Here is a 16,910-nt window from a genome sequence, read left to right as displayed (position 1 = left end):
GGACATTGCTATGATTAAGGGATAGATACACTAAGAGAAAAGACTGGAAAGGAAGGATTCGGCCAGATTGTGGATTTCTTGAATGCTTTATATACCGTTTGAACTTTATTCTGTAAGTGTTATGGTATTATTTGAATTTAATAAAAAAGTGAGCAATAATTTTGTGACTTTTCTTAAGAATTTCCTGGGAATCCCCTGGTGGTCCAGTGGTTAGGAATCTGCACTTCCACTGCAAGGGGGCACGGGTTTGATCCCTGGTCAGGCAGCTAAGATCCCACATGCTGCCCAGCATGGCCAAAAAAAAGAATTTCCTGCCTTAGTTTGTGCTTATATATATTAATGAAAAAATTAGAGAAACAATAAGAAAGATGAATTGGAGAGAATGAAACTACAAACAGTCCAGATAGGAGGTATTGCATTAGTCTAGGTGAGATATGATTAAGGCCTGAACTAGGCCACCCACAGTGAATAGAGGAGATTCAAGTCTGTTGGGTTTACCAGTTTATTAGCTTGATGTTAGAGGAGAGAAAGAGGAAGGGAAAAAAATTAAAAGGTCACATCTAGTTTTTTGGGTTTTTTTTAAAACATCTTTATTGGAGTGTGATTGCTTTACAATGGTGCGCCAGTTTCTGCCTTACAACAAAGTGAATCAGCTGTACACATACACACATCCCCATATGTCCTCCCTCCTGCGTCTCCCTCCCACCCTCCCCATCCCACCCCTCTAGGTGGTCACAAAGCACCAAGCTGATCTCCCTGTGCCATGCGGCTGCCTCCCAGCAGCCATCCATTCTACACCTGGCAGTATGCACAAGTCCATGCCACTCCTTCACTTTGTCCCAGCCCACCCCTCCCCCTCCCCATGTCCTCAAATCCACTCTCCACATCTGCATCTCTATTCCTGTCCTGCCCCTAGGTTCTTCATAACCATTTTTTTTTTTTTAGATTTCATATATATGTGTCAGCATATGGTATCCGTCCTTCTCCCACTGACCCACTTCACTCCGTATGACAGACTCTAGGTCCATCCACCTCACTACAAACAACTCAATTTCGTTTCTTTTTAGGTCACATCTAGTTTTCTGACCTCGGAGACACAAGGAATAGCCATGCCATTATCCTGGGTGGGAAATGCAGGATGGATTTGCTGAGTGGAATTGTGGGGTCATATGGTAATTCTGTGTTTGGCTTTTTGAACTGCCAAACTTTTCCATAGTGGCTGTACCATTTAGCATTCCTACCAGCAATGTGTGAAGGTTCCAATTTCTTCACATCCTCCACAACACCTGTTATTTTCTGCCTCTTTGATTATAGCCATTCTAGTGGGCGTGGTATGGTATCTCATTGTAGTTTTGATTTGTAATTAATAATGGTGTTGAGAATTTTTTTTTTTAATGAATTTATTTATTTATTATTTTTAGCTGTGTTGGGTCTTCGTTTCTGTGCAAGGGCTTTCTCTAGTTGCGGCGAGCAGGGGCCACTCTTCATTGTGGTGCACGGGCCTCTCACTATCGCGGCCTCTCTTGTGGCGGAGCACAGGCTCCAGACGCGCAGGCTCAGTAGTTGTGGCTCACGGGCCCAGTTGCTCTGTGGCATGTGGGATCTTCCCAGACCAGGGCTCGAACCCGTGTCCCCTGCATTGGCAGGCAGATTCTCAGCCACTGCGCCACCAGGGAAGCCCCGAGAATTTTTTCATGTGCTTATTGACCATTTGTGTATCTTCTTTGGAGAAATGTCTGTTCAAATCCTTTGCCCATTTTTAATTGGGTTATTTAATTGGATTAACCCAGTTAACAGTTCTTTTTAAAAATATTTATTTATTTATTTGGTTTCGCTGGGTCTTAGTTGTGGCATGTGGGTTCCTTAGTTGAGGCACACAGCCTCCTTAGTTGTGGCATGCAAACTCTTAGTTGCGACATGCACGTGGGATCTAGTTCCCTGACCAGGGATTGAACCCGGGCCCCTTGCATTGGGAGCGCGGAATCTTAACCACTGCACCACCAGCGAAGTCCCAAGAGTTCTTTATATGTTCTGGATACTAGACCCTTATCAAATATATTGCTTGCAAATATTTTCCCCCATTCTGTGGGTTGTCTTTTTACCATCTTGATTGGTGTCCATTGATGCACAAAAGTTTTTAAATTTTGATGAAGTCCATTTTATCTATTTTTTCTTTGTGTGTGCATTTGGAATCATATCTGAAAAACTGTTGCCTAATCCAGGGTCTTGCAGGTTGTCACCCATGTTTCCTTCTAAAGGTTTTATCGTTTTAGCTTTTGCCTTTTTGGTCCATTTGGATTTAAATTTTATATATGGTGTGAAGAAGAGGTCCATATTTATACTTTTTTGCATGTGGATATCCAGTTGTCTCACCAACTTTTGTTGAAAAGACTTCTTTTCCCACTGAATGGTCTTGACACCTTTGCTGAAAGTCATTTGACCATATATGTATGGGTTTATTGTCCCATACATTTGACTGTAAATATGGACTCTCAGTTCTTTTCTGTTGGTATATATGCCTATCCTTATGCCAGTTCCACACTGTCTTGATTACTGTAGCTTTGTAGTATGCTTTGAAATTGGGCAGGGTGAGTCTTCCAATTTTGTTCTAAATTTTTAAAGATTGTTTTGGTTACTCTGTGTTACTTGCAGTTACACATGAATATTAGAAAGGACTTGTTCATTTCTGCAAAATGACAGCTTGGAAACTGTTAGGGATTACTTTGAATCTATATATTATTTTAGGTGGTATTACCATTTTATGTGTTCCAATCCATGAACACATGATGTTCTATTTATTTAGGTCTTTAATTTCTTTCAACAATGTTTTGTCATTTTCTAAGTCTTGCACTTTGGTTAAATTTATTCCTAAGTACTTTTGAAATATATTATTATTAATATTTGTTTTATTTTAGTGACATTATAAATGGAATTGTTAAGTTCATTTTCAGAATATTCATTGCTAGTGTATAGAAGTACAACTGATATTTGTGTATTGATATATCCTGAAACTTTGCTGAACTCATTTATTCTAATAGTTTTTTGTGGATTCTTTAGGATTTTCTATGTATAAGATTATGTCATTTGTGAAAAGAGATAATTTTACTTCTTTTTCAGTCTAGATGCCATTTATTTCTTTTTCTTGTCAAGCCCTGACTTGAACTTCCCATACAATGTTGAATAGAAGTATTGAGAGCCACATCCTTGTCTTGTTCCTGATTTTAGGGGGAAAGTTGTCAGTCTTTTACCATTAACTATCATGATACCTGTGGGTTGAGGAAATTCCATTCTTTTCCTAGTTTGTTGAGTGTTTTTATCATGAAATGGTGTTGGATTTTGTCAAATGCTTTTTCTGCTTCTGTTCAGATGATTGTTTTTTCTTTCATCTTATTAATATGGTATGTTACACTGATTTATTTTCATATGTTATACTACCCTGGCATTCCTAGAATAAGTCTCATTTGCTCATGGTATATCTTGTTGAAAATTTTTGTATCTGTACTTATAAGGGATATTGGTCTGTAATTTTCTTTTATTGTGATGTCTTTTTTTAAAAAAATATTTATTTATTTATTTGGCTCTGCCAGGTCTTAGTTGCGAGTGGGATCTTTAGTTGCAGCATGTGGGATCTTTTTTTTTTTTTTTTTTTTTTTCATTTTAACAGTTTTTTAATGAAAGTTGTATATAAGATTACTTCATTCCTGCATCTTCTCAATTGTTTCTTCCTTATAGTTGCCCTTTTCTTTTCCTACTTGGCGAGATTTGGCTTTACGTTCGAGGATCTTTTTGCGGTCTTTGTCCAGTTTTAGTCTGGTGATAACCACCTTGCTGGGGTGAATGCCCACATGGACAGTTGTGCCATTAGCCTTCTCCCGCTGCACTCGTTCAATGTAGATGACATACTTCTTCCTGTAAACCTGGACTACTTTGCCAATTTGCTGCCCTTTGTAGTGCCCTCGTACAACCTGAACTTCATCATCCTTCCGGATGGGCATGGATCGGACATTGTACTTCTGTCTCAGCTCTTTAGAAAGAGGGGAAGACATAATATTCCTGCGAATGTGGGAAGGCGCATTGAAATGCCTTTTCCGGTTCTTGCTTCGGTCAGAGGTCACAAAGGGATTGAACTTCATTTCGGCCGCTAGCGATCCAGCGATGGCCACAAAAGGCATGTGGGATCTTTAGTTGAGGCATGTGGGATCTAGTTCCCTGACCAGGGATCAAACCTGGGCCCCCTGCATTGGGAGCACAGAGTCTTAGCTACTGGACCACCAGGGAAGTCCCTCCCTAATCCTAATTATAAAGATTTTAAGTGCTTATTACATGTAAGATATGAAAGGTGCACAAAAGTTTCACATGGTTAGTCTAATTGGAGTAACTAATAAGGTTGTGTAAGTAAGGACTTTTTTTTTAAATAAATTTTTAAAATTTGTTTATTTTATTTATTTTTGGCTGCATCGGGTCTTAGTTGCCGCACGTGGGTTTTTTTTTTTTTTTTTTGAGGCATTTGGGATATTTTGTTGCGGCACGCACGCTCCTCTCTAGTTGTGGCATGGGTTTTTTTTTCTCTTCTCTAGTTGTTTTTTCTTTTCTCTTCTCTGTCGCAGGCTCCAGGGCGTGTGGGCTCTAGTTGGGGCGTGTGGGCTCCAGAGCACGTGGGCTCTGTAGTTTGCAGCATATGGGCTCTGGTTGAGGTGCGCAAGCTCAGTAGTTGTGGCGCTCAGGCTTAGTTGCCCATAGCATGTGGAATCTTAGTTCCCTGACCAGGGATCGAACCCGCGTCCCCTGCATTGCAAGGCGGATTCTTTACCACTGGACCACCGGGGAAGTCCCCGTTAAGGGCTTTCTTGAAAAGAATATTACCTGTATCTCTCTTTAAAATTAAAAGAAAAATAATACATGCATTTGGGGAATAAAAACCTGAAAGGTAGAAAGGATTCATAGGAAAAAAAAGTCTCCTAAACACCCCTATTTCTGATGAATCCCTCCATAGATTACCTGTGTGTATACAGATATATTTTCTTATTTTTATACAAATGGTCACATATTACTTATACACCTATATCTTGTTGTGTAAAAAAAAAATTGAATCTTCATATCTTTATCAATGCTTAAAATTAAACAATATTCATAGTATTGCCCCATGCATTCTCTCCTACCCAACAACCCAGTGACTTCTTTAACAATATTGTTTTTGCTTTTCACCTTTCTCTTCATTTCAGTTTGAAGTAGTAACAGTGGTTCAGGTAATTGATTCTGTATTTCCCACCACTAATTTGCCCTGTGATTTTGAGAAAAGGCATGTGACCTTTTGAAACCAAATACTCTCTTTATTTCTTCCAACCCTAAACTTTTGTAATTATAATGTATAATACTTATAAGTAGGTTGAAGCACCAGGCAACAAATCAGTTCTGTGTCGATTAAGACTGACGTGAGTTCCTGTAATGTCAAATTTATCTTACTGATGACATTTTTCAGTTATTGGTAAAGTGATTTGTGTATATGTATGTTTTTTTTGAGGGAAGACATAGTAGACAGTGTAATCTGTCTCTGCAGATTCTGTGTAAAGAGACAATTTTTCTTTCTCTAAAGTAATCGAACGTTTGACTAAGTTGGCTGGTTTCTAAGCCTGAACCCTCTGAGTAACATGTAGGGAAAAGGGCGTTATGGTATTGAAGCAGTTGCTTAAGACCAACAATGTCCTTTTTGTGAAAATCTGAAGATTCTTAAAAGATGGAATACTATGACATCATCACCATTCCTCCAAGGAGCATTCCTCAAGTAGTACTGAATATGCTGTGATTATCGGCACCCTTCCCCCATCTTCTTTCTGTGGCTTGACTGATGTTATTGTCAATTATTTGACTGTGGTTTGCAAATGTGGAGCTGTTCCTTAATTCTGAAAATCCTATTTGGGTCTGAGATTTTAAAGTATATTGGGTTTTTATTCTAGTTTCATCAGCTTTCTTAGCGATCTTTGTTTTAGGATTGAATAAAATGGTATCACCTACAAAAATTGTGTATCTTTTACATTCAGCCCTCAGTAGCCTAATAAATGATATGCTTCTCTGGTCTGTTTTTGTGGAACCAGAAACAAATTAGATCTCATTTGCTGTTTATAGGATTGTTAATGTCTTTTACTGTTCTCTTTTAGTAGGAAGGATATGGTGAGTTACAATAATGATATTTTCCCCGAAGGACAGATTAGGTATCTTTAAAATGTAACCTAATAGCCTGTTTTTTGGTTTTTTTTGAAGAAGATTGTATATGCAGTCTCATAGTACCTTTAAGAACTTTTTACAAATATTTATATCTTTTAAGCCTGATCTGTAGTTTATCAAGCTGTATTAGTCCTGTATTTTGGGTATTCATGTACCTAATATTCATGTTCAGCAGAAATTATGGAGTTTATGATTAGGGTTGCTGTGAAAGTTCCTCTGTGCCGTTTTCTTTTCCTAGTTTTTCATGACAGCTTTTAAAAATGGACAAGATTCAAATCAAGTACCTTTGTCAGTTTTACATTGATGACTCTATTGTAGCAATGTTCTGCATGGGTACAGGGCAACCAGGATGGTGCTGATTTTTATAATAAAGTACTTTACTTTTGGAAATTTGAGGATGTATAGAAAAGAAGCAGTTATGCAATGGATACTATTAACTCTAGCTTAACAGTGTAATGATATATTTCAGGGATTTCTAACTTTATTGGCGTTCTCACTTTTTATACATTTTATGTTCATCTCTTCTGTCTTCTAACAATCCAAAGAACATGCACAAATGTTGTTGGGTTTTTTAATCTTTTTTCCTGGTTGTAGAAATCAAACATATGATTATTGTTCAAAATTTGGAATGTAAGAAAGCTATAGACTTGTGAATGTTTTTCAAAATACCAGCCATAATTACCTAAAAATAATCCATATGATTTTGTTGTATCGCCCTCTTTGCAAAAACTACAGTTGAGTCTCAAACAACATGGACTTGAACTGCACGGGTCCGCTTCTATGCAGATTTTTTTCAGTAAATACATGTATGTACTGTCAATGTATTTTCTCTTCCTCATGATTTTCTTAATAACATTTCCTTTTCTCTCTTCATTGTAAGAATATAGTGTATAATATATACAACATACAAAGTATGTGTTAATTGACTTTATGTTATCAGTAAGGCTTCTGTTCAACAGTAGGCTATCAGTAGCTAAGTTTTGGGGGAGTAAAATCAAACACAGATATAGAAAATTCACAAAACAAATGAATTTGTTTAATGAACTATTGTAAATGAAATCCCGTATCTAAGGCAAGAAATAGAACTTTGCCAGCCATTCCAGAAGTTCCTCCATGTGTCTCTTCCCAATCACAACTCCCCCTTTTCCCTAAAGTAACCACTATCATGACTTCTATAGTGACAACATCTGGGGGTTTCTTTATAGTTTTATCATTCAAGTATGCATCTCTGTACTCCATTATTGAGTTTTGAGAGTTCTTTATATATTTATAGATTTTATCTGTTTTGAGATATGTGACTTGAAATAATGTTTCCCAGTCTTTGGCTTGACTTCATTCTTTTCTTTTAAAAGTGTCCTTTGCGAGAGTAAAAGTTTTTGATTTTGATGAAGTCCAAATGATCAGTTTTGACTTTTATAGATTATACTTTTGGTGTCAAATCTAAGAACTCTTTAACTAACCTAAGGTTACAAAGATTTTCTCCTGTGATTTCTTCTAAACGTTTTGTAGCGTTAACTTTTTAACATTGAGATAAATGAACCATGTTTGGACTTAATTTTTCTGTAAGGTGTGAGGTATGAGTCAGAGTTCATTTTTACACATATGGATGTCCAGTTGCTGTGACACCGGTTTTCAAAAAAGGTAATCTTTTTTTTCTGTTGTACCTTTGTCAAAAATCAGTTGACCAGGGACTTTCCTGGTGGCGCAGTGGCTAAGCATCCGCCTGCCAGTGCAGGGGACGCGGGTTTGATCCCTGGTCTGGGAAGATCCCACATGCCACAGAGCAACTAAGCCCGTGCGCCACAACTATTGAGCTTGCGCGCTAGAGCCCGAGAGCCACAACTACTGAGCCCACACGCCGCAACTACTGAAGTCCGCACACCTAGAGCCCATGCTCCGCAACAAGAGAAGCCACCGCAGTGAGAAGCCCGTGCACCGCAGCAAAGAGTAGCCCCCGCTCGCCACAACTAGAGAGAAGCCCACATGCAGCAACGAAGACCCAACCCAGCCAAAAATAAATAAATAAATACATTAAAAAAAAATTGTCTTGGCTGATTTGGATTCTTTGCCTTTTTTTTGCTCAGTGTTGTGTTTTAAATTTTATTTATTTATTTATGGCTGTGTTGGGTCTTCGTTTCTGTGCGAGGGCTTTCTCTAGTTGTGGCAAGCAGGGGCCACTCTTCATCGCGGTGCGCGGGCCTCTCACTATCGCGGCCTCTCTTGTTGCGGAGCACAGGCTCCAGACGTGCAGGCTCAGTAGTTGTGGCTCACGGGCCCAGTTGCTCTGCGGCATGTGGGATCTTCCCAGACCAGGGCTCGAACCCGTGTCCCCTGCATTGGCAGGCAGATTCTCAACCACTGCGCCACCAGGGAAGCCCCAGCTTTTGGTTTTATTGATTTTTCTCTATTGGCTTTTTGTTTTCTAATTTCATTGATTTCTACTCTCTTCTTTAGTGTTACTTCCTTACATTTATTTTTGGTTTTATTTACTTTTCTCTTTCTAGATCCTTAAGATGGAGGCTTAGATTATTGGTTTGAGATCTGTCTTGTTTTTCCAATACAGAATCAGTGTTTCTATGTAAACACTGCATTAGCTGTATCCTACAAGTTTTATGTTGTATTTTTATTTTCACTCAACTCATTCTTTTCTAATTTTCCTTGAAACTTCTTTATTGAACCATGGGTTACTTGGGAAACAAAAAAGTCTTTATGTGATAATTCCAACATGAGTCATCTCAAAATAAATTTTTTTTTAAGTTATCTTTCTGTTACTGATTTTAAGCTTAATTACACTATGCTTAGATTACTTATTTTATATGAATTGAAAATTTTCACACTTAAGATACGTTGTATGGCTCAGAATATGATCTCTCTGTGGGACTATCATATATGCACTTGAAAAGAATGTATATTCTGTCAGGTGTAGTATTCTGGAAATGTCATTAGGTCAGGTTGATTGATAGTGGTGTTCTACAGTGTTGTGCTGTGTGTTTTCAGACTACTTTTTCTTTAAATTTCTGAGAGGAGTGTTGGAGTCTCCCAGTATAATTATAGACTTGTCTTATTTCTGTTTTCAGTTGTATCAATTTTGCTTCATTTTATTTGAAGCTCTTTTGTCAGTCAGGTGAATACAGATTTAGGATTTGATAGTGGAATCCTATATTATGTAATGTCCTTCCTTATCCCTTGTGATTTTCCTAGTTCTGAAGTCTGTTTTGTCTGATATTAATATAGCCACTCTAGATTTCTTTTATTTAATATTTTGCATTTCTTTTAGAGCAGATCTGCTGGGAACGGATTCTCTTCGTTTTCCCTTAGGTAAGAATCTCAATCTCTCTCTCTCTCTTTTTTGGCTTTCATTCCTAAAGAAGATAGATAAAGGATTCTGTTCTGGGTTGGCTTCTGTTCTGGGTTGGCAGTTCTTTCCTTTTATCACCTTTAAAAGCTATTATTCTACTTTCTGTGGACTTCATTGTTTTTTATGAAAATCTGTGGTCATTCAAATTTTTGTTTATTTTTGTTTTTTAGCATTTTGATTATGATGTGTCTAGGCCTGATTTTCTTTGAATTTTTCCTGTTTGGGGTTTACTGAGCTTCTTGAATCTCTAAATTTATATCTTTTGTCAAATTTGGGAAGTTTTCTGCCATTACCAAGAAAGTTTTTTTTCTCTGCCAATTTATTTTTCCTCTCCTTATATGAATGCCAGTGATGTGAAACTTAGACAATTTGATATAGTCCTATGAGTCACTAAGGCTCCATTCATTTCATTCAATCATTTTTTCTTTTCCTCAATTTAGATAATTTCATTTGCTCTCTCTCCAAGTTTACTGACTCTTTCCCCTATCATCTATGTTCTGTGGTTGACCCCATGCAATGTTTTTTTTTTTAATTTCTGATACTGTATTTTTCAGTTCTGAATTTCCCATGAGTTTCTTTTTTTTATAGTTTCTCTTTCTCTGCTGAGAATTTGTCTTTTCAGTTGTTTCAAGAGTGTTAACCATCACCTCATTTCTTATGATTATAATAGCCGCTTTAACGTTTTTAATGTGGGGATTTCCCTGGTGGCGCAGTGGTTAAGAATCCGCCTGCCAATGCAGGGGATGTGGGTTCGAGCCCATGTCCGGGAAGATCCCACATGCTGCAGAGCAGCTAAGCCCGTGCGCCACAACTACTGAGCCTGCGCTCTAGAGCCCGCCAGCCACAACTACTGAGCCCGCACACAACTACTGAAGCCCGCGCTCCCTAAAGGCCATGCACCACAACTACTGAGCCCACATGCTACAACTACTGAAGCCCATGCACCCAGAGCCTGGGCTCCACAACAAGAGAAGCCACCAGAATGAGAAGCCCACGCACCGCAACAAATAGTAACCCCCACTCGCTGCAACTAGAGAAAGCGCGAGCACAGCAACGAAGACCCAACGCAGCCAAAAAAAACGTCTTTATGTGATAATTCCAACATGCATCATCTCAGAATAAGCATCTGTTGGTCCTCTTTTCCCTTGATAATTTGTCACATTTTCCAGTTGTGTGTGTGTTTTGTGTGTTTATTTGTTTTTGCATGTAGAGTAATTTTGGATTTTATCTTGGACATTTTGAGTATTGTCATTTCTGATCCTGTTACTAACTTCTGGAGAGTGTTGATTTGTCTGTTTTAGCAGACACCTACCAGTTTAGATGGCAAGTTGTCTCACTTTCTGTGGGTGGTGGCTCTAATATCAGTTCTGTTTACAAAGCCTTTGTTGTGCTCTTTGGATTTGCCCTGCATTGTGCCTCTCAGTGATAGTCTGGGACTTGGGCAGTGGTTTATATCATAGATTAGTTCTCTTTAGCGTAGCCTTTGCTGCACCTCTTTGAGTCTGTTTTACACAAACGTAAATCATTATTTGTATTGGTTTATACACAGAATTAGGGGATCTCTTTTCCAGCTCTCTCCTCTCCATGATTTCCCCCATACTCTTCAGTTTCCAGTGGCCTTTTTCCCAGTTCCAGAAAGACAGGTTTCTCTCAGAGCTTTTAGACCTCTGCATTGTACAGTTCCCCATAACTGGGGCTGCCCTTAAGTGAAGTGGGGAAAGAAGAGAGAGGAGGAAAAAAAATAATGGGAATTCTCCTAATACTTTTTGGATGACAGAGAGCCTGTTTTCCCAGTTTTTCTGGCCAGAGAGATTGGTTTTCTCATCGGGTTTTTCTATTGCTGGGGCAGTGCAATTCTATGGCTGAGGAGAGAAAAAAGAAAAGACCAAAAGAAGGCATTTCCCCCCACCATCTCCAGATCACAGGGTTCCCTTTTCCTGGTCCTTTGGACAGGGGGAGAATTTCTTTGTTTTCTCGTCAGCACCCTGAACATAGTTTTGTAACTGAGGCCACACTCTTCTGTCAGAGACGGGAGATACAGGAGGAAAATGGAATCAGAAAACTCATGGCCATACCCATTATTCTTCAAGTTTTGACTTCTCTCCCCAGTCATTTGTATTGCCTGTTTATGGCATGTTGATATATATCCTTTGGCCATTTATATTTTGGTGGATTAGGTATTTGCTCAGTGATTTGGATGATATCTCTATCTTTAAGGAATAATAATAACGCTTAATTTTGTGTGCTCCGGATGTTTCAGTTTTTGCGTTCAACTCAATTTTTTGATATACAGATTTCTTTAATGCATTAGCCTTTTGTAAGTTAAAGTACTAATAGCGTTTTGGATGTTCTCTCTAGTTGGAGTATGTATTCTTCTAGTTTAAAAAATATTCTATTTCATTTTTCTCAAATTTAAAATTTTTTTAAATTTTGAAAGTGGTTGCTATAAAAATTCAGGTAATATAGATGTCTAGGTTAACAAGTAATGCTCTTCACAGCCCTACTTTATCAGAGAAAATAATAACATTTTAATACACATCCTTCCATACCTTGTTTATAAATTTGCTATATATATATATATCTTTTATATATATATAAATATGTATATATATACATATATTTATATATTTTTTATATACACATATATATACACATATATATATATATCTTTAAAATTAGTTAATTAATTTTTGGCTGTGCTGGGTCTTCGTTGCGGCACGTGGGCTTCTCTACTTGCGGTATGTGGGATTTTAGTTCCTGACCAAGGATCGAACCCGGGCCCCCGGCCTTGCGAGCGTGGAGTGTTAACTACTGGACCACCAGGGAAGTCCCTACATATATTTATCTTAGATTTTAAGACATTTATTTAATTTTTTAAAGTTATTACTTTAATTGAGGTATAATATACATAAAGCCATCTATTTTAATATAGTTGGAGTTTTGACAAGAGTAATCCACTACTGCAGTCTAATAGAAGATTCTGTTACCCCAGAAAGTCCTTGTGAGCCCTTTTGTGGTCAGTTCCCGTTTTCTTCCCCCAACTGGCCCCAAACAACCGTGACTCTGTCGCAATACTAGTTTTGCCTATTTGAGAATTTTTCAGGGGAATCATACAGTTTTTACTGTTTGGTTTCTGGCTTTTTTTGCTGGAGCATAATGCTTTTGAAATTCATCTGGGTTGCTGCATGGATCAGTAGTTTTATTCCTTTTTATTGCTGTGAAAAGAATTTCATTGTGTGAATATATCACAATTTTATTATACATATATTTGTTGATAGACGTATTATATGCAGTTTTGGGCTATTATGAATAAAGCTGCTGTGTACAAGTCTTTTTGTGTGCCTTTGTTTTCATTACTTTTGAGTAAGTGATAACTAGTTAAGGAACTGTTCCATCACATAATAAATGTTTATTTAACTTGATAAGCATCTGTTAAACAGTTTTCCAGAATGGTTGTATCATTTCAAATTCCCATCAACAATGTAATGAGTTCCAGTTCTTCACTTTTTTTTTTTGGTCTTTTTATTTTTTTGGACATCTGCATGGCTTATGGGATCTTAGTTCCCTGACCAGAGATTAAACCCGGGCCCCCTGCAGTTGGAAGCGAGGAGTCCTAAGCACTAGACTGCCAGGGGATTGATTCCCCTAGTTTCTCACTTTGTACATTTATCATTTCTTATATTTTGTATAAGTATTTTTGATGTGGATTCCTTAAGTGGGATTTTTGTGTGAAATGGTAAGTGCATATTTGATTTTGCTAGATTTTTCTCCACAGGTTTTGTACTGTTTTTGCATTACCACTGCTACTGTATGAGAGTGCATATTTCTCTTCCACCCCACCATCAGTGTGTGGTGAATTTTTGCCATTCTCATAGGTACAAAATGAAATCTTAGGATAGTTTTAATTTGTATTTCTTATACTTTGAGTGATGTTGAACGTATTTTCATAGATTTCATGGTGGTTTCTTTTCTTTCTTTCTTTCTTTTTTTTTTTTTTTTCTGTGAACTATCCATATCTCCTCCAGGTTGGTGGTGGTGGTGGTGGTGTTTTCTTGGGGGTGTGTGTATGTGTGCTGTTTTTAGAAACTACGTATTAAGAATGTAAGAATGTCAGGTTATTGTCTTTTTTTGTTTGTTTTTTTGACATTCTTTACATATTAGGAATACTAACCCTTTGTAAACGTAAGTTTCAAACATTTTTTTTTCCAAGTTTATCATTTGTCCTTTTTGTCTGGAGTGTCTTTTTCCATGGCCCCTCCTCCCAAGTTTTATTTTTTTATCCTGTTAAATATATCAGTCTTTTTCCTGATTGTTTTGGATTTGGATCATAGTTAGGAAAGTTTCTTCATTCCCTGATTACAGAGGAACTTACATTTCCTACTAGTACTTATGTAGTTTCATTTTTCTAATTTTTGCATTTCTGACCCATATGTAATTCTGATATTTAGTTTGAGGAACAGGTGTTATTTTATTTTTTTCCAAATAGCTATTGGGGTCTCCCAACAACACTTACTTTTATCAAATACTTTTTTTCCTCATTGATTTGAGAGGTTTGTTTAAGCCATTTAGCAGTAATGGTTATATAAGGTATGTGATAGGGATATCATTATATAATTTTTATAATTTTTTCCGAATGGGTTCTTAGTTTTCTTAACAAAATTTATTTCTTCTCCTTTAATTGTATGCTAAATTCCGAGATACACATACATGGGTTTGTTTCTGGACTCTTTTAGATTAATGATTTACTTGTCTTATTTTAACATTCTACTGATAGCAATAGATTTGTATTATCTTTTGGTATTTGGTACAGCAGATTTTCCAGTTCCTTCATTTCTTTTTTCTCTGATTTTCTGGAGGGTGCTGTCCTTATGAATTTACTCTGTTTCTCTACTATTAACTTTAATATTTCGTATATCATACTCTCATGTATGCTATTTGGTAAATATTTGTGGAAGCGAAATCATTTTAAGGGGCGTTAAAGAAGAATTAAGTGTATTCTTTTAGTTCAACAAATATTTATGTAATATTAACTGTCGGAGGTATGGTGTAGGATGTAGACAGGTAATATAAAGATGAATGAGACACATTGTGCCTACCTGTCTAGTTAAAATTTTAAACATTACATTTAATCTAAATCTTGAAAGATTTTGAGTGGGAATTCGTTAGGCAGATAGGAATATGCAAATGCTGGAACTGGTTAGAGAATTTTAATGTAAAATAATTCTTGTAATAAAGGTACTATAACTTGATCATTCAGAGTTCTTAAATAAGTCTTAAGTAACACTGCAGGTTTTTTAAAAACAGGTGGATTAATTGAATAATAATACTTTTTATGGAATTTAGTTCAATCTTCTATGATCACATATTCTTAGAACTATAATTGAAACACTTTGCAGGGAACTTGCAGAGCAGGAAAATTGGTAAATGTATATGGGGCAGCCTAGAAAGTGTGTTAGAAATTAAATACAAATTAATAATTTAAATGTTTTTATTGCAGTGGAGTGTTAATTTAAGGAGGTACAAAAGACATGTAAATGTGTTTTATGTAGTTACAAGGAAGTTTTCTACCAAGAATTAAAATTGATTCAGCTGATTTCACTAAAAATGAGACCAGTAGTTACCTGCTTAAAAGTTGTGTGAAGTGGGGGAGAATTGACTAGAGTCTAATGAAATCAATTATGAGGCAAATGAAATACATTTTGGAGAGTTTTCTTTTTTTTTGATTGGTGAATTTATTTAGGTTAAAATAGCTGACATTTAATGTAGTGCTTACTATGCCTGAGTACTAGTCTATGCTTGTATTTATTAACTCATTTAACCTTCAGAACCACTGTATTAGGTAGGATATTATTTTCGCTTTACAGATTAGGAACATAAGGCTACTGAAGTTCGCAGCTTATAAATAGTGTTGCCAGGATTCATATCCAGGTAGTAACATTCCAGAACCTAGGTTCTGAAGTTTCTCAGTAATGACAGCCATTTTTTAAATTGGGTATCTGATATAGAGGAACTGATAGCAGAACCACCAGGGAATTTATTGGTTATCTGTAATGTCTACTTATCTAATGAAGCAGATTTGATAAAGGCCATATTTTAATGTGAGTCAGATTTACAGGGGAAGCAGTTGTCTTCAGTAAATTCATTACTTTCGGGCTTCCCTGGTGGCGCAGGGGTAAAGAATCTGCCTGCCAATGCAGGGGATACGGGTTCAAGCCCTGGTCCGGGAAGATCCCACATGCCATGGAGCAACTAAGCCCGTGTGCCACAACTACTGAGCCTGCACTCCAGAGCCCGCGAGCCACAACTACGGAATCCCGCGCGGCTGGAGCCCATGCTCCACAACAAGAGAAGCCACCGCAATGAGAAGCCTGCACACCGCAACGAAGAGTAGCCCCCGCTCGCCGCAACTAGAGAAAGCCCGTGTGCAGCAATGAAGACACAGTGCAGCCAAAAATAGACAAATAAATAAATAAAATATTAAAAAAAAAATTCATTACTTTCTCCCACTGCATTTTTCTTTGGAATGTTTGTGTTAGAGTTGATTGAACACTGGCATACGGTATCTGAAAGGAAAAGAAAGACAGCTAACTGAGTTAAATCCTTTGTGTATTTTCTTATATTTGAAAATCATTAATAGATGGGAATCTTCCTGTTGTTAGAAACCTATTACGGGTACATCTTAAGTTGTCATGCATGTTTTTTTAATGGTCTGTGTGTTCTATTATCTCTTCTGCCAATGGGCTCACTACCTCAGAATTAGATAAGGATTAGATAAGCCTTCCAAGATATAAAGATTTATTTAATTTTTAAAAGTGTATGTACGGTAAAACTTACCCTGTGTATAGTAGGACTCATTTTTTTAAGCACCACAGGTGATTGTGATGATGAGCCAGATTTAGGAAATACTGCACTAGTAGATCACACTTCCTTCTCAGTGAAATTCTAGGCCTGAGAGAATTTTATGTATGCTATCAGAAAATGATCTTATACTAATTATTCTTAGCACCTTTTGGTTTTCCTGACTTTTTTCTTTTCTTATTTCTCTACAATAGTTTATGCCAGCGTGGCTTCATTCATACAGATGAACCAAGGATTGCGATAGCAATATAAAATTAGAATCAGACAGCTGATTGCCCAGCAGGATGCCATCAACTAACCGTGCGGGCAGCCTGAAGGACCCTGAAATTGCAGAGCTCTTCTTCAAAGAAGACCCAGAGAAGCTCTTCACAGATCTCAGAGAAATTGGCCATGGAAGCTTTGGAGCAGTGTATTTTGTAAGTGTTAAAGGCTTAATGTCAGTGACCAGGATTTACTTAAAATCCAGTCCTGG

General features: G+C 37.2%; 2 protein-coding genes across 2 annotated transcripts in view; one reads left to right on the top strand and one right to left on the bottom strand.

The window, feature by feature from the left end:
• Window positions 1–16,910, top strand: part of TAOK1 (TAO kinase 1) — a 147,345-nt gene that overhangs the window by 39,501 nt on the left and 90,934 nt on the right. Inside the window, exon 2 of the mRNA XM_061174806.1 lies at window positions 16,633–16,854. Within this exon, the coding sequence (XP_061030789.1) occupies window positions 16,723–16,854 (132 nt within the window). The 5' untranslated portion in view covers window positions 16,633–16,722. The remainder of the gene's footprint in view (window positions 1–16,632; window positions 16,855–16,910) is intronic.
• LOC133079835 (large ribosomal subunit protein uL24-like) lies at window positions 3,696–4,163 on the bottom strand. Its single transcript, XM_061175518.1, has one exon. It carries the CDS (start codon window positions 4,131–4,133, stop codon window positions 3,696–3,698), a length of 438 nt encoding a protein of 145 aa, XP_061031501.1. The 5' UTR covers window positions 4,134–4,163.

This window comes from Eubalaena glacialis, chromosome 19 (genome assembly GCF_028564815.1).
Source record: "Eubalaena glacialis isolate mEubGla1 chromosome 19, mEubGla1.1.hap2.+ XY, whole genome shotgun sequence".
NCBI classification, from domain to species: Eukaryota; Metazoa; Chordata; class Mammalia; order Artiodactyla; family Balaenidae; genus Eubalaena; species Eubalaena glacialis.
This window is presented reverse-complemented; position numbering and strand designations above follow the sequence as displayed.

What these genes read in the sequence shown, in the direction of transcription:
- LOC133079835 (XM_061175518.1), bottom strand. Translation starts at nt 4,133, where the DNA reads ATGAAGTTCAATCCCTTTGTGACCTCTGACCGAAGCAAGAACCGGAAA.